Source organism: Amphiura filiformis, chromosome 18 (genome assembly GCF_039555335.1).
Source record: "Amphiura filiformis chromosome 18, Afil_fr2py, whole genome shotgun sequence".
NCBI lineage: Eukaryota > Metazoa > Echinodermata > Ophiuroidea > Amphilepidida > Amphiuridae > Amphiura > Amphiura filiformis.
In genome coordinates, this window is record NC_092645.1 from 7362987 (window position 1) to 7385617 (window position 22631).

General features: G+C 36.0%; 1 protein-coding gene across 1 annotated transcript in view; it reads right to left on the reverse strand.

Annotated features, from left to right (window-relative positions):
* Positions 1–1771: 1771 nt before the first annotated feature.
* The window catches only part of LOC140139574 (uncharacterized), a 28155-nt gene continuing 7295 nt past the window's right edge, over positions 1772–22631 (reverse strand). The window contains exons 3-12 of the mRNA XM_072161279.1: positions 21126–21353; positions 19839–20084; positions 13967–14313; positions 12650–12788; positions 7575–7789; positions 6348–6508; positions 5737–5924; positions 4426–4739; positions 3970–4111; positions 1772–1828 (exon numbers count right to left, since the gene is read on the reverse strand). Coding sequence (XP_072017380.1) covers positions 1776–1828; positions 3970–4111; positions 4426–4739; positions 5737–5924; positions 6348–6508; positions 7575–7789; positions 12650–12788; positions 13967–14313; positions 19839–20084; positions 21126–21353 — 2033 coding nt within the window. The 3' untranslated portion in view covers positions 1772–1775. The remainder of the gene's footprint in view (positions 1829–3969; positions 4112–4425; positions 4740–5736; positions 5925–6347; positions 6509–7574; positions 7790–12649; positions 12789–13966; positions 14314–19838; positions 20085–21125; positions 21354–22631) is intronic.

Below are 22631 nucleotides of genomic sequence, written 5' to 3' on the forward strand. Positions count from 1 at the left end.
GATTGGCAGCCAACGCCCATGTTTAGCACAAAATTACTCAACTCGCCAAATTTTGAAATGAAATAGGCCTACTACTACGTGCCTAGACTATAGATAAAACATACAATATATGTTGATGCCACCAAAAATAAAACTTACCACCATCATATTAACTTACCAAAATAAAATTTGAAACAAAAAATGGTAAGGGTAGCCCGTAGCATCACTCAGAAACTCCGCTGACGTCTTCGGCCGGCGATGAACAAGATGTATTAATATATTGGGTAAAAATTGTCTCCTGCAAGTGTGATCTTTAAAATAACATTGATATAAAAATATCAAAACGCTTTGGCTTTCTCCACTATTTCTAATAAAGAACTTTGGGAATAGGACTCGCTAAATATTTTAGCCGGCGAGGTAGGTACAGGGAATAATCACACGGCTTGGTAGATGCGTCTTGGTTCACTCGTCTCGGCTAGTCTCTCTGATTGGTAGTTCTGCTCCTCGGCTCTTCATCGTAGATTTGGCATGAGTAGGGGCGCTAATTTAAAGTTCTTCAGAGAACTAGAGGTTCGACCAGGGTCTTATTTAGGCTTTCAAACTCAGCCAAGTACGAATATTATCACACAAACATGAAGACAATCAAAACCACAATTTACTGATAATTAAGTTCTATTTATTACTTACTTCTTCATTAGGTATGAAACTTTATATTAAAACTAACAAGTGAACTAGGAGTAGAACAAACTCCATTATCAAGTAATAATTAGCGAGAATTGTTCTCGCCCTAAACTAAGAAGTTGTGTTCAAATCTTGAACACGGAGAGTTTATGGAGAGGTGTTATGCCTCTGAGTGACTGCCACAAGCTATCTCTCAACAATAACGCAGTTATTGACCTATAAACATTTGATCGAGATGTAAAAATCACTCAAATATCTTTTACAATTCCGTTTTTTGTTTTGTTTGCTTCAGTTTTTCTTTATTTATTCAACATAGAGTTATTCATACAAGCTGGTGTGTGTCAAGGATTTGTATATGGCATTTAGTAAGTTCCCTAGAAAAATCACCTCCATGTAAGTATTTGTCACGGAATTCTCCGTAAGGTTTTAGGGTTATAGTTTAGGTGAAGGGTTATGATTAGGGTAATGGTTAAAGGAAATGTCCGGTAATCACAACATTAAGCCTTATATGTTAGAAAAATAATTATCAAGCACGAATCACATGGTTTTATTTCAAACAAACTCATATTAATCATAAAACGAATAAAACAGCCATCTCTCAACACGCGATATTCAAAATTCCCGCGCCGAAATTGTCTAGAGCAGTGACGTCCACATAGTTCAATGAAGCCTGTTGACAAATGAGCACAAATAACCATGACGTCACTGTTCTAGAACATTTCTGCGCGGGAATTTTGAATATCGCGTGTTGAGAGACGGCTGTTTTATTAGTTTTATGGTTAATATGAGTTTGATTGAAATAAAACCATGTAATTCGTGCTTGATAATTATTTTTCTAACATATAAGACCTAATGTTGTGATTGCCGGACACTTCCTTTAATGAGTAGGGTTATTATAGAGCTAGGGTTATATTTATAACAATTGCTAACATGAAGGTAACACCTTTTCTCTCCCCCCACTTTACTTGGGTCGACTTCTACGTAGGTCGCAAGAAACGTCACCAACCAAAAACGGAAAAATCTCCTTAACAAATATCTAAAATACTTTACAATCTTTTTTGTTCAAAGAGTCTTGGTGAGCAAAAACCATTTAATCACGATCAAGCTATCCTCTTCTAGTTGGCAGGCGTGTGAACAAAAATAGTAAAGATGCTGGCTTCTCCCACATCTGCATGAAAAACAATAAGTTTGAGAGTAAACCATTAGGTGTTTTATTTTCTTTCGAATCTATGGCGCACTCATAATATCATATTTCAATATGATAATAAACTGCTCAAATAAAGAAAGTCCGCAGTCATGTAACCTGTCCTACACCAAAACCTGATCTTGTTATGACAATTTAATTGATACGGTCGTATGCAGAATCTTGTTAGCTCCAATTTGATACCAAATTTGCTACCAAACACTCAAAAGTGACAAAGTTTGATACCAGTTTATATGGCATTTGGTGCATTTTTAAAAGTTGTAAATTAACTCTATGCACGCGGTCGAAATTGCTTAGTGTGGTAATTTGGTCAAGCTTGCTTGTCCACGATGGCCCCTGTCGACTATCCCAAATGCGCGCTTTATTCAATTGTTAATTTAAAACGCATGGATTGCCACAGTGCTTTACTGATGAATACTAGGGCACGATCAGAGAGTAGATATTCTTGAGAGGGCACTCTATTCACGTGGTTTCTTTTCCAACGCTAAAAGATCACAAATTTTGGTGGTTTACAAATGAAAAGTGTCCGCACTATCGATTGATTACGTAACTGTTATGAATAATTTATTAGGTTTTTCAATGCAATCGCCTCGACCCATTAATACATATTATCTGTATTATCAAAGTACTTGGAATAGCAATCCGGTGAGTTCACTGAACTACGCCCTAATAGTTTTAATGGCGTTTAATGGCGCTAATCCTCTCCATACACAGATGAACAAATACAATAGATGAAGGTCAACACGTATGACCTCCTATGTGACATGTTATATGTGATGTACAAAAACCTGAATATCATAAAGATCAGTATTCGTTTGTGCATATGAACTGCACATTTACGTTGCTAAATATTACTCATTATATATAATGACAACTATTGGTATTATGACAATACGGTATATACATTGTATATAAAACGACTAATAGATCCTACTATCATGGCGTCAGGTCAATGTTCATCATACCCCGTATGTTTCTTAAAATTCATTCATATTTGAGACAAATTGCTGTGCCAATTTTATTGGTGCACAAGTAGATCCATGTTTTTTAAATTTTCATTTCCTTTTAATGAAAGAATTAAGGTTTTCCACTGCACGGGGGCCACAAGGGTGATACTAATTTTAATGTTATATTTTCAAAACGAATACGTGCTCCCGGTTGGCTCTATAGCGATTTCACAGAAAAGGTATTTCTAGTGCAATGCAGCCTCGGACTCTAGCCGTAGCCTAAGTCATTCCGGACTCCAAAAAGGGCTCTCCATACACAAATGAACAAACACACAAAGGAGGGTAGTCTCCGCCGTGACTAGCTTGATTTCGATGGAGCGGAACCAAATTGGCTGCGGAGGAGACGGGTCATTTGGATATGCAAATTAGGTAGTGTCGCTGCCCTTGCACGATGCGATCGATATGACCTAGCGGTTGTTTCGGTCAATGGTCGCGCTCTGCTATTCACCTCTACGGGTCCGCGTGGTCCGATTTTAATTTGCAACTTTTGAACATACACCAAATTTCATGTACTGGTATCAATCTCTCTGAATTTAGAGTGTTTGGTAGCAAATTTGGTATCAAATTGGAGCTAACAAGATTCTGCACACGACCTTATCAATTAAATTGTCATAACAAGATCAAGTTTTGGTGTAGGACAGGTTACATGACTGCGGACTTTCTTTATTTGAGCAGTTTATTATAATATATGTCAACCCTATTGCAAAAACTGCGTGTTCCACGTGCGTTATCTGCAGTGTACTCGGATGCATATACCCAAAATGCTACATTGATCTTATTGAGTCACCATCCCTTACCGAACTCGACCAAACCTAGAATCAGTGATTTGATTTTGCTGTTGTTTCATGTTTGAAAACATATTGCTTGCGGGTTTTCACGTGGATACTTTTCAACCTGTAAATTATTGCTTTCTGTGACCGAACCAAGTATGTCATTCGAAAGGGATGACAATTTTATACCCCATATATCCAATGCAATTATTTGATGAGAGATTCGTTGATATTATATTATTGGCCCTTTCGGCTCAAACCAATTAAACCACTTCTTAGTATGACTGATAAATGTTTGAGAGGCTAGTAATAAGTGTAATCCACCAACCTGTATAATAACCCATGACTTCCATTCTCATTGCAAGCCACTCATGCCACGCTACAGGAATAACACGCAACAGTCTCGCAAAGATCGTTACCGGAAACTCGATATCCACTATATCATTGGCGTTTGAATTTGCTGTAAAGATCTTGATCATAGAGTAAGGGAAATTGTTATTCTATTATTTTATTCATGAATAAAGGATAGAGAAAAAAATTCCAAAGCACGATATTTCTGTTACACTTTAAATGAATAGTCATCTGTTAAAAAGCATTGTGACGAAAAATTGGGAATGTCATCAATGATTGTAAAATGGGCCATCTTATTTTTTCCTTCTACTTAGCAACGTATTGAATATAAATCAAACTCTGCTAAAAATATAATCTGGACAATCCCTAAATTCTGACAATTGCACTAATCAATTTTTAATTATTATATTCCTTCAAAATATCAATTTCTCACCTTATCAATACCTGACTCCATAATTGGTGCAAGCGAATTTTCATCATCGCCAGTCTTGATGGATAACTTTGTCACCCATTGTTGAACTAATTCTGCTCCTTGGGTTTGAATCCCTTTCATACCAACAGCGGAGAGGAAATCAACCTGCAGCCAATGGTATTCTCCGTTCTCATTAGTCAAAGCTGCCCAGGAGTTAGAATTATCGAGTCTCCCAAACTTTGGCGATCTGGTGTGTGTATTATCTTGATAGTAGCTAGAAGTTGTGAGTTGACTGTCCTTAACAAGTCCAGTTGCAAGTCCAAGAGGTTTGTTGTCTATGAAAAGGAAAGAGCATTAAAACCAACAGTGGAAAGGAAATTAACATGCAGTCGGTGCTTTGTTTGATGAAAGGTACTGATTATATACTGCAATAAGCCATTAGCGTCAATCCCGTCCCTCTGCCCCCCCCCCCCCGATTGACGCCCATGTATTAAACAATATCCATCATTCGGAAACATAGAGCATTGTGGGTAATATCAAAGGGATAAGATAGTTGTACTCCTTATAACAGACTGCCGTGTGAAAGGACTGCGAGCCAAAACGAAGTTGTTGATAAACAATAGGTTTAAGGGTAAACCATTAGGTATTTTAGATATTCACTTTCTTTCGAATCTATGGCGTAATCATAATATCATTATTTCAGTCCGTTTCTAAATGACGATTTCATGTTATGATCTGAATGATCGATAGCGTTTGAGTCCGCCATCCTTTGGCGAACTCCGGGGGGTGCACGCCATGATTTTTTGTATGCTCCGAAATTCGGAGATGGTGGGTCTTTGGGAGCTGAAAATGTACCGGTAAACGGGGTCTTTTGGAGCTGCAAATGGCCAAATAAAGGGTTTTCCTTGGCTTTCCGCTTGAAAATCGACTGGTAAAAACTAGAAATGTGAGTAATTAGCAGAATGAAAGGTCTTTAAGAGCTGTAATTGTCAAAATCAAGAGTCTTTCAGCGCTGCTTTCGGAGCTGCGCGGACCAAAAACAGAGGTCTTTCCGGGGGAGCATACTCGCATGGTCATTAGCGCTAAGTGCCAAGTCCCCGGTAAACTCCTGTAACTATAGATCTTAAATAAAGAGGCAAACTATTTTTTGAATATTTATGACATCTTTGTGGAGCTATAAAACCAAATGTGGAAAGAGTGTTTATGGGACAATTTGAATTGCCTCTTTACCAGAGGTATGCCATCAGAGGTATGCACAGAAGTTAATGTGTGCTTTTTCCCATCCCTCCCATTTATCCACACAGCTGTCCAACATCAACCAAATAATCTTACCTTTTGCAATGTTCCATTTTGTATAATTATTAGTCAAACTGTAAAGGAAAACTGGTAGAACATTAGGCCTATTCCTTTCCCAGTCACAAGCTGGAGTAAAGTCATAAGATACAACCATCCAACCTGTATCTTCAGGGCAGCTAAAGTATTTCCTATTTATAAACCAATGTCTTCCTACATTAGCATGTCTGTAAAGATAATTGAAAAATAAATGGTCACGTATTTTAGGCTATTTCGTATCATATGGCATAATGTATGCAGAATCGGGCACATACTACTTAAACAATATTGCGCAGTTATTAGGCATGGCTGTTGGGCCTAACATGATATAAAACATCATTAATAGCAAGATATGCAGAAGTATAAGGTAAAATACATAGAGGGACCAGCTCAATTTTGAATAAACCTTACCAATCAAAATGCAAATTATTTAAAACAGAATATCAAAATTAAATGTACGCAAGCAAAATAGGTCATATCAGAAACACAATTGATAAGAAAATATCCAAGCGTATTTGGAGACCAACATGTGCATAAACAAGAAACGTTTCCGGAAAACGCGAATGGATATCTGATTATTACCGAATTTTCAAAGTCATTGCTTCACTCACCCTTTCACAGCGAAGTAGTTTTGAGGCTCACTATAAATATCATCATAAGATGACGAAAACAAACGGTCCTTTGAAAACCAATCAAAGGAGTTTGAGCCAGTTCCATTGAACAGTAAAGTCATTAACTCCATGCCGGTATAGTCTACCAATACTACCATAACCTGAAAGATATCATATATTTATTCAATTATGTCTAAGTGTTGTTTTTCGTGCTTGGGGTTGCCAAAAGTAGATTTGGCCAATTTTGTGAGGTTTAAGTCCAGTTATTCAAATGTCGTGCAATATTAATAACCAAATCTCTGCTGAAGACCTTGCAATACCAGAAAGTCTTTGGTGGCAAAAATGCACCTTGCTCTAAAATAAAGAATTATGACTCTAAATGGTCATCAGCGGTCAGATTTCAAAATAGACCAGATATTGATAACATCAGTGATTCACACCAAAGTGTTCCTCTGTTCAAAACGATTCAAGTACAGTATAGTTGAGTGTATCTGCGACGTATGATTAGTTATAAAATGTCAAAATGTTGCATTTTAGGCCTTCACATGGATCAAAACCTAAAAATACTTTAAGTTGAACCAAAATGATCTAAAAACGTTCGTCTTGCAAAAATATTGAAATTAAAAAGTTTGCACCATTTAGGAGGTATCTTTACATAGGTTATATCGTTAAATATAACAGAGTCAATACGAATCAACACGTATTTTGGTCAAATTGTGTTCAAACCATACAAGAGTATTCCTTATGTAATAACGATTCAGAAAAAAACATTGTTTAGTCTATCTGCGACGTATAGTTCTCGAGCTATAATATTACAAGCATTAATGGTCAAAGGTGTACCCTTCAACCGATGTAACTATTATCCTAGATGCATAGAGAAAACTGCTGTTTATTTGAATTGGTATCAAAATCATAATGTAGTAATCTATTATTTTGGCTGCTGCCTTCTGTTGACTTCCAGCCTTACTACTGGTACTAAAAATATCAAATTTTAATAATTTGTCATAAAATGTTCTTCTGTTCATTTGATATCAGAAGGACATTCTTCGTATTCAAAATGCAATTCGATATGTCTAATGTGCTCTAATGTCCCACAATAAATACTGTCCAAACGTTCATACCCCACCCCTTAACAAAAACAAAGATAATAACAACAACGCCTTAAACACCATATACATCCTCTGAATTGGTTCGTAAAATATGTTGACATCATAATCATTTATTAACCTTGTCAATATTCCGGGTTTCCCAGTCCAAAGCAAAAGAACTCTTGTAATGTCCACTAAAATTCGTTTTGAGTTGATGTGCTTGTGGTATGTCCTCATTGTTGGGTTCGTTTCTTTCCCATACTTTGTAAGGATCATATTCATCAAATCCGTCGCTGTACATAGTTGCTGAAGCGATACCGGACACAGCTTTGAACACCAACTGCCATTCGGGATCTAGACCAAAAATGTGTGTAGCAAGAAATCACTCTTACGTGAACGATGCCATTTAAAATATTTATTTGCATAATAAATACAATATTGATATGTCACGCTCATATTTTAAGTACTTACGGTAAAATAATTTTTTTTATATTTTTTAGTCCAAATATTTGTCATCAAGTTATGTAGGCCTAAATATGAAGTGTAAGGTCGCAATTTACTAATATATAATCAAGAAACAACCTGATGTTATCCATATGTGTAAAAAACATTAAATTTGTAATACTTGATTCAGAGTTTTTCATTTCATTTCATTTCATTTCATTTCATTTTATTTGCCAGATAAAAAAACATTAAACATACAGTAAAACACATGCAATGATTGCACAATATTAAAAGTATATAACATTTTCAATTGACCAGCAATTAACATGAGTTATTTTCATATAGGAGTTATTAAAAGGCAAGACTCCAGTCCATGATGAGGAATCCAAGACTCCCTCGGTGTGCAAAAACAGGAGAACAAGACACAGAGCCTCTGGCAGGATAGCCAAGAGTAACAAAAGTCACTTTCAAAGTGGCTAAACCTAAAAACTCTGCAAAAACAACACAGCAAAACAGAGATCACACCGAATGAGACAGGATTTCTCCTCATGAACTAGAGTGGGGGTAAATAAAATTAATAAACTAAACATATTACATAAGAAACACTCTATAAAAATCAATTCCAGCTGAGATTTTTGAAGTGCTCTTTGGAATTTGTTAAAAACCCATCTAAACTGAAAAGAAGTTGATTACGGAGATCTTGAGGAAGTTGATCAAAAAAAGCAGGAAATCTGTTGAAAACAGTGAATTTAAAATCATCTGTGCGAGCATAGATGTGACTAAATTTTAAATTCTCGTTGTGGCGGGATTCACTGAGATAAACTTAAAGGAATGATATCATACCTCCCATACAAACATTTTGAAACAAAAGACAAAGCAAGGTAAATATATCTGTTACGCATAGAAGATAAACCAAGCATTTCTAATCTGAAATTGTAACTAAGCTCCCCCCGGGGAGCAGGAACACAAACACGAGCCAGAAGTCTTTGAGTTTTTTCAAGTGATTTTAAATGACCAATTTGGTAAGGGAGCCACCCTGGTATTCCGTATTCCAAGATGGGTCTACATAAGGTGGAAAATAATCTGACGAGAATATCTGGATCGTTACAACGGACCAGGCGCCTAATAAACCAAAGAGTCTTGAAGCTCTTGAAGTAACATACTTGACATGATCACCCCATTTCATATTAGAGGAAATTAAAACACCAAGGTATTTATAACTTTGGACTACATCAATGGGCTTATTAAGAATGACATACGATGGGACCTGTCGACCAGCAACATTTCTCCTGGATAACCTCATTACCTTACATTTGTCTGGGTTTAAAGCCATCTTATTAATATTGCACCAGCTAACAATTTCATTTAAATCATTTTGAATGATATTGACGTCATCTTTCGAGTATAGAGGCCTGTATAGAGCGTGTCATCTGCACATTGTGGAAGAGGAGACTGAACAAAATTTGGAAGATCTAAAACAAAAAGATTAAACAAAAGAGGACCCAGCACAGACCCTTGTGGGACCCCCGATTTAACAGGGACCCACTCAGAGGATGCCCCTCTGAACTGAACACACTGGTAACGATTTAAAAGAAAGGAGGCGATCCAGTGCCAAAGCGGACCACAAATACCATACAGATGAAGCTTCCTTAAAAGAATAGAATGACTGACCTTGTCAAAGGCCTTACTCCAGTCAAGAAAGATGACGTCAACATCAGGTGGTGATCGCTTATCGAGAATTTGTGACCAGTGATGGCAAACCGTAGTCAGATAACAAAAACAGTATACGTTCTGTGCATTGAGAGTGTTGACGGTCCATTCTCTCAAAGCTGGCAGACTTCATTTCATGACATCACATTAGTTTCTAGGTCAAATCTGTCTTATTCGAAGGAACTCACAGCTTACAGTTGGTTTTTGCGGAATATCAATTTTAAACGACTTGTTTTCTCAAGAAAGGAGTAATTTTCATTGTCCTCATAATATTAGCTTGCCAATGATATGATGTTGTCCGAGCAATGTGCCCTTTAAAAAGTCCAAAAGTCGCTTGCCGTTTGCCAAAAATGGTTCCCCCTCCCCCTCGCTAAAAGAAAGTCACTCAGTTGTGATTATCACTTTGGCAATACCATTGGTACTTCTGGGCGCATTATTTGGAAAACAAAGATTATGCCCCAAGCTTACATAGCATATGGTCGAATCCAACGAAAAGTGTACACGGCATGTTCAGGGCCATAACTTAAAAGTATTAATCAATTGGCATTCGTTTTTGTATTGTGTTTATTCGCCTTGATCATACGCTTCGCGCCATATATAATAAGACCCCTTCTGTGAAAAACTTAGACACAGAGACCCCAAAACATGCTATTTTTACCCATTTTATCAAAATATTTCTTAAAGTATTTTTAAAAACATGTAAATCAGTTATGAAAAGAAGTCATTGGATTGAATCTAAATTGATTTCCTGAAAGGTGTGTATTCAAAGATTGCCTGTTCAATTTTTTCACATATTTGTACATAATTATGAATTTTTGTGATAATTTTTGAGTGGTATTTTTTTACATTACCTACGAATACAATTTTTCATAGCACTAGATATATCTTTAAAAATGGAAATCACTAATAAATGCGCAATTGATACAAGCTTTGATATGTCCAATACTGAAATGCATTGCATTCGGACATCTTTATTATTGTGTTTAGCTGCCAGAAATTCTAAATGGCACAAAGGTAGGTTTGGTAAAAATATGCATTACCTCCGAATACATGTTAAAAGCTGTGCCATTTCCACAAAGTGAGAGAATAGTAAACAATAGTTAAGCAATAGGTGCAGGGTAATACACTCTTTATTTCTACCAAGTTTCAATAACCTGCGTTTAAATATTTCTGAGATGTCAACAATAAAAGCAAGTATTCGTAGGTAAATTTCGGTAACCGAATGTTACCTACGAATACACTTTGACATCATGACAGTATTGTGAAAGACCGCCATTCATGCCAATGCCCATATTGGTACATAACGAAGGCCTGTATGTTTGCTATCAAATCATATGTCAATGGAAGTTGCGAATTCACATACATGCCCACCATGCAAAACTGAATACGGCTTAATTGGTGAAAAATATGTACTGAAATAGACGACGGTCTGCTCATTTGAAAGAAAAATCAGATTCAAAGAAGATTAGAAGGGATAAATACTTGGATTTGTCAACTGTCATGTGTGCTTCATTTTAAATGTTTACCGACCTTCTGGTTTCTTAGTAATTTGTGTCCAAATTGATTTATTCGAAGGTAACTTTTGACGTTTTCGCTACGGTTACCTTCGAATACCATGGAAAAAACGACTGTTCTCATTGTCTCATGATCTAGACAACACATTGATGGACCCTGGTATAAAGCTAATTGTAGTTGCCTTCAAACGAAAGGCCACAAGACGTAACTGACTCCAAGATGGACTTCACAAGTCTGCAATAACGGTTTTAAGCGATTTGTGAGCAATTAAGCAAATTAAAGTCACCTTAGTGCCTTTTTTTCTTACTTCAATCCTCTTTCAACCGCTGTGAACCGACATTATTAATACATGATAGGGTCTTAAGTATCAATAAACGCACATAAAGAAAATAATACATTCAAAGTGCTTTATAAAATGAAGTTTTGATTGCGATATCCACCAAAAGTCTAATTCTTACCTACAAATACTGAAATGTTACTTACGAATACAGCATAATACATGACATGTGTAATGAAGTGTCCCTACCAATGGAAATTACTTGTCAAAAACTTTAAGCGGTACCCCAGGACATTATTATTACCCATATACGGATTCATTCAACAATTATTTATTATGTAAAATTGCTGATTAACTACTTGTATATCAAAATGAAGTGGTCAAAATCTTGCTAAAAGCATCAAAAAAAATTTTGATCTAAGGTAATAGCATTTATTCATTTGGACGTACCATCTGTAAGGGATCTAAAAACTACCATTTTATTAATTCATTACCATAATAGCAAAATTTAAACCTATAAATTCAATATAGATATTGTTAAATCGCTCATGTTACCTACGAATACCCAGGTTTCTTCACCTTTTCATTGTATAAAGCGTTAGGTGTATGCGTATAATTCCTAATGTTCTTGAAAACATATATCATACTCGTTCTTATACAATGTGTAAATTGATTCATACTCATTTGATAAATAAAATACAGAAACTGACCTAAACTTCATTTTCAAAAATAAACTAGCATAAATTGACTAAGATCATATTGATCGCGTTATAAAAATAAAACAAATATTTTCTGGTTGAGTTAGCATTTTCCTGACACCCTGTGGTCTATATTACACGAAAAAAACATTAATGGGAATATTCCATTTGTTTTAGGTTGATTAGTATTGCGATAGTGAAAGCATCCTAGTGGTATTCGTAGGTAACATTGGGTTTTGATATCACATTTACTATCACACGTCCTGGATTTATTTTTCAAGATTAGTAATGGCACTTTTGGTTCCTATAAGGCCAATATGTCATCAATCAATGGGCAAAAGGAAAAAATTGTGGAGACATTTTTATTTCGGACTTTTATTTTTGGCCCGTGGACACTTTTGGTTGGATTCGACCATATATATATAAGTATAACAAAACTATATGAGCCGCATATTAATGGACTATAGAAGACATGTATACTAGAAGCAAAACACGTAGTAAAATATATCATTTCTTTCTTTTTTTCAGCACGCCATAATCTATCGGCACACATTATATTGATTAGCTCACCATCGCATCCTATGAGGTCAAATCTTATGCTGATATGATTGTGCCACTGAATGGGTTGTATCCTGATGACAGTCGCTCGTACATGTGAAGGAAACAGCCTAGGAACTATTGTGTCCCGGTCCGTATTGCCATCAAAAACCTGAATAGAAAATGGAGAAAATCATCTATGAATTCAGGTTATAACAAACATTGCATTCCATGTGACACAAGGTACATGTAATATAGTAGAAAATGAGGATAAATAATATAAAATATAAAGAATAGCCAAACACAACGATAAAACAATACTAGCTTTGGTAAATACTTCTGCACACGCATCGATTTCATTATCATTTAATACTATTAGAATTTAATTTCAAGTATATATGTGACCGTCCACCACCATCCAGCCGTAAAGTCGGGCCCTGGTCATTTTGTTTTATTTCGTGTTTAGAAAATATATATCAAAAGCTTTAAATTGGTATGCGATTCGACTTCAAACAATATCCATAAGTGGGGTTATGTTTGCTTAACTTTGCTCCTTCAACAAAATGGTACCTTATTTCGGTTCTACATGTGTCTCTTTTTCCACATTGCTGGTAATACATATTAAACGGTCATAATTGGCGGTCATTTCAAATCATCCCAAATCAACGAGGTTCAGGAATATTCTCTCATTGTTAATTGTTGGCTATACATACGAGCGTACCTAGACAAAATACAATGCTTTGTAACCCACCACTTGAACAGGATTTAGCCAAAGCAAATAAAGACGAGCGCTATTTAAGAATTCTATAGTCATAAGTAGAAGCTTATTTTCCTTTTCAAAAATATGATTATTGAATGGTTTAAAAAGTGTTTAACCGGCACTAGCAAAATGAGATACATGAAGCACCAACTTGAGGTACCTATGAATACGACCTTCATGCACATTTTACACTGTAACTCAGAAAACAATTTGCAGAATTTACGGCTGGTTTGTGGACGGTCGCCTAATTGCTTATAATTTAAAAATTGTTTGAAATGTATAAAGGAAGTCTCATGAAAAGCAGACTTGCGCGAATGTTGCGATATTTTAAAATGTGTTTTCACCAATCATGCATATATTATGTGAAAGCCACATCATTCAGCTATCATTTGCAAAGCACTACAGCTCGATTAATAATGCAACGTTGAAATTATGATCTCGAATGTAAAAATGCAGGATGAAATGACAAAGGTCATCTTAGCTTGTCAAAAGTGACTTTTCGGATGAAAAAGTATAATTCCTTTTAGATTAGTCGTTAGAATTGTCATTAGATACAAACATAATTTGTTATATTTCTCTATATTTCATACCAAATCTTCCTGGTCATCAGCCGTCTTTACGTGTTTCCATTTCGAGCCATAAATGTTATATACCACTTTGAATTTGGTCACCCACTGGTCATATCCATTCCTTCCTTGAATCATCACTCCACTAACCCACTTAATGGCGAGCAGGTTTACTTGGATCCAGGGCTTGTCGTCATTTTTTGCAGCGCACCATGATCCTGCATTCACCTCAAAGGTTTCTTGTTGATTCAACCTTGCATTTAAAGGACTGAAATATCCCTGACCCAATTCACTATGCCACACACTGGACGCTGTTATTTGTCCGTTTTCAATTCGCTTATCTTCCATACCAAGTTGACGAAGACAATTATCTATTTCAGATAAATAAACCAATACCCAAAATAGATTTACCTGTTAAATGGCATATCTATTGCAAAAGATTTACTTCATTCGAAGAGAATAATTATTACATTACAAATTGACAATCGTTGCAATTTTTTTATGCGCATTTCTCCTGAAAAAAGAGAAATTTCGTTGGTTAAGTTCGGGCTCATACGAGTACTTAATTAATTTTCAAGGCTGATGACGTAAGTAAATGAAGAGGACACTACAGGGGAGAGTGGGGTTGTGCATTGAGAGCGTTTACAGTCCCTTTTGCTCAAAGCAGGCACATCTCATTTCATGACGTCAACTTTTTTTCTAGGTCAAATCTGTCTCGTTCGAAGGAACTCATCGATTAAGTTGGTTTTGGGGGAATATCAATTTTAAACGTCTTTTTTTCTCAAAAAAGGAGTCATTTTCATTGTACTCATAATATTAGTTTGCCAATGATTTCATGTTGTCCGAGCAATATATATGACCTTTAAGTACTTTGGCTAGCAGACTGATATTCAACCATCGTTCTACAAAGTGGGTGTAAATCGTAGCGAGTAGAATCTTGGTCAAAGATCAAGTTACCTCCACACGGAATTAAGCAATTCCTATCGTGGTAACTTGTTCGCTGACCAAGATTCTTCTTTCTGCGTGTAAACCAATCCCCTAAAACCGATTAAGTACTATGGACTATGTTGTATTAAGCCTTGTTCGTGGCGTCAGAGCACGGGTAAGAGCCAGTTTTGTTAATTTACCACTAAAAATTGTCACGCTTACATGTATGTCAGGCTGTGTTCATTTATATGAAATTTCCACTGTATACCTATCTCATGACTGATGGTAATGAACCTGGACATTCATAATTTGGATCTGGTTAAAAGTAAATTTGTCAAAAGTTATACTTCAAGCATGCTAACTACAACATGTATGCTGATGTTTTACAGTGGTACCCAACATACGCAGGTAAAACAAAGACAGATCATTTATATCTGAATGATGTGAAATCAAAAGAGGCATTCTTTAGTCACAAGTTCACTTATATTTGTTACAAAAAATATGGGAAATGATTTGTACAGTTCTATTATTGTTTATAAAATATAGAAAGCTCGTGAGATAGTCAAGCCAACATAAATTTCTCAAATTTTGGCAGCAACAACAAGGGGAGGGGGCTACTTTCAGTGCTTTCATAATTTCATTAGCCTTGTTTTTATAGATTTAATATGTGAAAGTTTTGAGGTGTTATTGTTTTATTTCTTACTTTTATGAGTGTTAAATTAAATGCATTAAATAATTGTAAGTCACAAGAACATGTTGATCAGCTGAATGCACAATTACCACTTTAGCATATATTGTAGTACACTATGTAGTACAGTATATGGCAGTTAGGCTATAGGTAGAAGTGTCTACAAAATCATTATTTCACGAAGTTGTGCAAATATTGCAAACAAAATTGGCATCTACTATAAAACAAACAAACAAAAAATAAGATTTTCTGAAATTTTGATAAAAAAATTCTTTTATTTCATATTTTACTTATTTTACCCTATTAAAGATTAGAATTAAGATGGCGGTAAATAACCGGTAATTTACCATGTAAATTAACCGGTAATTTACCGACTCACAACACTGGTCAGAGCTGTCAAAGGATATTTTTCCTTTTTCCTTTTTGCTTCTCGATTTATTTCATTCTAATATTAATATATCAGATAGTAATACTGCTGTACTGTCTCAGGCGCGTATCCAGGAATTCTTAGACCGGGGGCGCAAATTATGGTTTTTGTTGTGAAATACAATATGGCCGCGAAGTTGAGAAGTTAGAAACTTTTGGAAAATGAAGACCCAATTGAAGCCATTTTGTGGACCATTTTGTCACTGTTATTGTGTAAAATTTTAGTTTGAAAAAGCCTACAATTTGCGAAAAGACGGCCCAATTTATAATTATGTACCCATGAAGCCATTCGTGGACTAGTTTTGACCTTTATTGTATACATTACTCGGTATTGCTTTACATGTAAACATAACATTGCGCACGCAGGGGGGTATGTGCCCCCCCTCAGAAGTCAAAGGTCAAAGGTCAACTTTATTACATACTGACCGACCCTCGTATGTTTCTATTTGGAAATGCTCCCATTTAACGGTATGTATTTATACAGGGTGTCCCAAAAAGTGAACTTTAATTGCGCCCTTTTTCAGAAGAGTTGATCAAATATTTTTGGTATGTAAAGAAACCTTTAATCGGTAGCTTAAATAAACTGGAAGAAATATTTCAATCGGTTCACAACTTTTGAAGATATGCTCTTTTTAAGAAATGTACCCGTTTTTCACTCTGTCCACTACAGTTTGTCCACTCTAAAGTACAAAGTGACAACTCGCGTGTATACAGCGCGTAGTGCTGCAGTGCTGCAGTCTGCGTGTCTTCAAAGTCGGCACAATGTGTGCGTCTGGTCGGTACTTTGTACTTCAGAGTAGACAGACTGTAGGAGGTTTGGCTATTTCAAAGATTGAAAAGGAGTCGAGTACACGCGCCATGCATGAATATCAACCATTCCTGAATGATAACTTTATAAAATGACTTTATTTAGGGAATGAGCTTTACTGGTAGGCTTATGAACTATGGCTTTTTATTTATTGCAATTACTTATTTTTCTTGGTTATTTATGCATCGGGAGGGCGAGTTAGCGCAGCGGTAGTTCCCTCGCTTTGCACCACTGAGGTCCCGGGTTCAAGCCCGGCGCCGCCCAAGGACTCATGTGCACTTGGTTTATCCCGATTCCATGCTCGCTCTCGCAGGTTTTCTCCGGGATCTCCGGTTTCCTCCTGTATCGCAAAAAATCGGTGATTAGTTGTTTGGTTATCAAAACTTCCTTCACCCAATGGAATTTGGGGAGCTGCACAGATAATTGGTACGGTGGATGTTACAATCTAAATGCGGATAGGTGTGCGCCGTTCGGCAGCAACTGGCCTAGTTCATGCGATCTGATTAATGATGATTCAGCATTGCAGCGAAATTACAGCGCTTTGAGGCCTCTAAGATCTGGAAATTTAATTTGATTTTTTTTTTTTAATTATTATTATGTTTCTAACTTACTTTTTATTTACAACATAAGGCATTTCTCTTCTTGGGATAAAAGGTTGCCCTGAAAAGGGCTGATTGATTTGTCTTTGGGTCTTCTGAAGTGAGTTCACTGTGTTGATCTGCATTCTACCTGGTTGCCTCCTTGGCGAATACATATTTCAGCCCTGGTCCTCATTGCATTAATTGCGTTGTGTACCATCCTTGTGCGCGACGGATACTTGCGAATGCAGCAGTAATACTTTCGCGAAGATCTTGGAGGCTATGGATTTTGCCTCAAATTAAGAAATCAAGTGGTGTGAGGTCTGGGGATTTTGCAGGCCACTCCACACAGCATGACCCATCCCAACCAAAGAGTACTTTTCTTTAAAAGGGTATATCTTCAAAAGTTGTGAGCCGATTGATATAATTGTTTTAGTTTATTAAAGCTAAAGATTGAAGGTTTCCTTACATACCAAAATATAAACTCAACCCAGAAAGTATCGAAACGATTATAGATGGTCAGATATATCAGGAACTGAAATATATAGCAAAAACTTATTTAATGAATAGGAGTGCAACTTTCAAAATCCGACTTGAAGCCACTCAAGCGCCCATAACTCAACCAAATGATATCGTAGAGCAACAAAAGAGGTATCAAAATGCACAGGAGAAAGCTGCGCTTTATATACATTAAATAAGTTTTTGCTATGTACAGGGTGTCCCAAAAAAAAGAGGCCCCACATTGCGCCCTCTTTTTCTCCTATTTCTGAAACGTTGATCAAATATATTTTGGTATGTAAAGAAACCCTAAATCGTTAGCTTTAATAAACTAAAACAATTCTTTCAATCGACTCACAATTTTGAAGATATGCCCTCTTTAAGAAATGTACCCGTTTTTCACTCTGTCCACGGATGAGGTTTGGCTACATCAAAGATTTAAACGAAACACACGGTTAATGACATGGATAGATAATAGCATTAGTCTTGGGAAAGCATTCACTATAAGCGAGGATCACCAGCTAGCTTCAAACATCTTCACAACCCCATATTACTGCTGCATTTGCAAGTATCCGGCGCACAAGGCCTTAAGGATGGTACGCAACGCAATTAATACAATGAGAACTAGGGCTGAAACCTGTATTCGTCACGGAGACAACCAGAGCAGCACAGTAAACTCACTTCAAAAGAACCAAGGACAAACTAAACAGCCCTTTTCAGGGCTACCTTTTATTCCAAAAAGAGAAATGACTTATGTTGTCAATAAAAAGAAAGCAAGAAACGAGAAAAACATAAGTAATTGCAAGTATAGCAAAAGAAGTCCCATCCCACATCAATTTCGCCCAAATTAATGACACTTAACAAAATCCATAACCCATAAGCCCACCGGTAAAGCCCATTCCTTAAATAAAGTTGTTATTTTATAAAGTTATCATCGAGGAATGTTTTATATTCATGCATGGTATATGCACTTTCCAATCTTTGAAGTAGCCAAACCTCCTCCGTGGACAGAGTGAAAAACGGATACATTTCTTTAAAAGGACATATCTTCAAAAGTTATGAGCCGATTGAAATAATTGTTTTGGTTTATTAAAGCTAACGATTGAAGGTTTCTTTACATACCAAAATATATTTGATCAACTTTTCAGAAATAGGAGAAAAGAGGGCGCAACGTGGGGCCTCTTTTTTTTGGGACACCCTGTATTTCAGTTCCCGATATATCTGACCATCTATAATCGTTTCGATACTTTCTGGGTTGAGTTTATATGATCAACTGTTTAAAAATAGGAGACAAAGAGGGCGCAATGAGGGTTCTCTTTTTGGGGTATACCCTGTATTATTTTTTTATGTAAAAGCGGTGATGATATAACTTATTCATAACCTCATTAATATACGCGAAGCCTGTGGTCCAATCAAAAGAAATTTATTTGCCTGACTGCGCACTAATTGCGAGGTCATTAATAACTCACAATGACCTCAAAATAGATGGTGCAAAGTTATTATTGTCATTCATTACCGCACCCTCGGAAAAATAACGATGCCCAAAACAAAACCCGTCAATTTCACACAATGAACTCAAAATAGATGGTGCAAAGTTATTATTGTTATTCATTACCGTCGTATCTAATATTTTGAACAAATCAAAATAGTATTTCAGTTTATTTTATGCCATAAAACGCTGTTAAATATAACCAGTTTTAATTATTGTTTTAACCTATCCTACAAAAAAATCGACCAGGTGAATTTAACATTCGCGCCGACAAGAGCTACCAATCACATAAGCGCGACGGCATCGCGTAGGCGTGTGCGGTGTCATATTAAACGCTTAGCTTATACACGCACGCGCGCGCAGAAGTCAGGAGTCATTGTGAGTTATTAATGACCTCACAATTAGTGCAAGGTCTTGCAATCAATTTCTTTTGATGTGGATTACATGCTTCGCGTAAATTAATGAGGTTGTGAATATCTAACCAATGACGTCAACGTAAAAGATGCAACTTTCCTGGTTCCCAGATATATCCACAGCTGTGCACGTTACAGGTGTGTGTCCAATGGTAAAATTAGTTCCCGATGGAGGATAACAGGTAACCGTAGGGATGCCACCAGAGTTATCGATAGCCACGGGGCCTTCCCATGTAATTAGAGCAGTCACTTCTCCAGGATCTGTGTTTTTTGGTTCAATTGCAGGACATGATGCCAATACAGGAGCTTGATTGTCTGATTATTAATAATACAATATTATTTCCATATTTTAGCTGACAGCGAAACGTTGGAATATTGTACGTGAGGTGGTGTAAAACTATGTAATGAAACTGTTGCTTTGTGTAGAATAATAAACCAAAACTAGCAAAGCGTATGAAAATGTTTAAATATTATCGTGTTGCAGTTGTTGTCATTAGCTACACGAGTATCAGAATAAAACCAGTATCTAATCCCATTCTTCGGTATTAATCTTCATGTGACTTTCATTGATGAAAACTCATTTTCTATAATTGTCGTAAAATGAACAACCTTCGCTATTACGATATGTGGACGTGACTTTATACGGGCCAATAAAGAAAGCCATATTTTCCATTGGCAGAACGTAGACGACAGAATCTGACATCAGAGTTAGTAATAGTATTACAGGATCGTGTCATTCTATCCTTCTCTTGGGATTAGGATTTGTGTTTGTTGTTTGGTTTACATGGCATTGACTACTATAAAAGTCACTATACAAGTATACCAAGGAGGTACTATACCCCGTGATAAATTTGTGTCTATTTTTGCATTTTTCTCAAAAACTAATAACACAGTGGTAACAAAAGTTATGTATATTATAGGGGCAAGGAATCCAATTACTACACTGGAATTTCAGTGACCCAAGATAAGAGGTTTGTTATTTATGATTAGAAATAATGTACCGCTAGGATGTACCTCATTTGCTATCATATATGCTGAACCGCTTGTCTTGAGTCACTAAAATTTCAGTGCAGTAATTGGATTCCTTGCCCCAATAATATACATAACTCTTGTTACCAGTGTGTTATTATTTTTTGAGAAAATGCAGAAATAGTCACAATTTACCACAGGGGTGTAGTACCCCTAAGCATTTCGTAAGAACCTTGTTTTAAAAGATACGTAATATAATTTCATTGGTCAATAATTGTTATTATATTACAAATAACTGATTGAGACATTCTACTTCCACAAGTGTGATTATCGGTATGTCTATAAGCTTATTACTCAATGTGTATTCTGATAATTTAAAAGACGTACCTTCAACTTTGATGTCGAAATTACAGGTCTTAGTGATTCCTCTTCTATCTACAGCTTTACACACAACTTGCGATATTCCAATGGTAAAATTGGTTCCAGAAGGTGGATAACAGGTTGCCTTGTAGACGTAATCAGTAGAATCAGTAGGCACGGGGTCCAGCCACCAAACCATAGCAGTTGCTTTGCCTTGGTCTGTTTTAACCACTTTGGGTAGAGGGCATGTTGGATCTTTATAATGAAAATAATATGAAATTGGGGAAAAGGTCCAGTGTTATTTATATTATTTTTGATGAATTATTATTATTGTATTTATCATCGTTTGTAAAGGGTCTCGGCTGAGATTTTTCGCTCACGTGATTACTTTGTTCGGGCTTTGTCTTATCTGTATTTTTTGTTGCTGAATTTATTATTTATATATCTATTTTATTTTGCTGCTGCCTTCATCGCAACGGCAAAAGACATCCTAAACGTCCAACTATATTCTGGCCTATATACTGATAAAAGTACATAAATACAAAAACAAAAACAAGCTTACTCATACAGTCCAAATCATAAAGTTTCATGAATATGCTAACATATTCAGTGGTTGCCATTGGCTTCTCGAAATAACCCGTTTTTGAAGTTTGCATTGTTGTCATCAGATTCGCTCCTCCAAAAGTAACGCTTCTGCAACTACATGGGTCGTCGTCGTGTAACACCCAACGCCAATTATGGCCGTGATTGTTTTCCTGTCCAACTACACAGTTATTCGTCTCAATGAGCGTGATGAGATCTGGTATAAAGGACAGTTTAAAATCAACTTACAATACTTACTGAAATTTAAATAATTTCTTATTGCAAGCTGTAATACGAGAGTATGTTTTCTATTATTGGTGAAAAAATCGTGTCTTTACATTCATAATTTTGAAGAAATATAAATTCTTAGAAAAAACACCAAAACCGATGTTGCAAACGAGTGAGTATTTTATTCATACTATCTGTTCTACAGCATTTTATGATCACTCAATTAATGCCTCACCCAGTTTCAGATTAACATACGGTGTATATGAAAAAATATGAATTGAAAAATAATTAAATTAAATTAAATTCATTTCTTAATGCAAGCTGTGATAGGATAGTAAACATCTCAACAACAACAAAATAACCCCCCTTAAATAATGACCATTATTCCAAAAAGGGTGATTGTATTACATATCTGTAAAATGCGTTGGAAGCAGAATTTTGACACCTCATTTGTAGCAATTGACTAAATATTGATGTCACGGCGTACATTTAAATTAATGTAGCCCACAATTTGAAAGTTGCAGTAAATTCTATTGATTTTACATTCAGTGGAATGGAAAGAAATCTGTGTAATGATATCTGAGTGTTTTTTTATTGTAAAAATTGGTATGTAAGTAGTAAGTGCAACTTTCAAATTTGGACCTCACTACATTAAATTGACCGGTGTTTTTAGTTTTTTAGGCCATCGTATCAAATGAGGTGTCAAAATGCGCAGGAATAAAT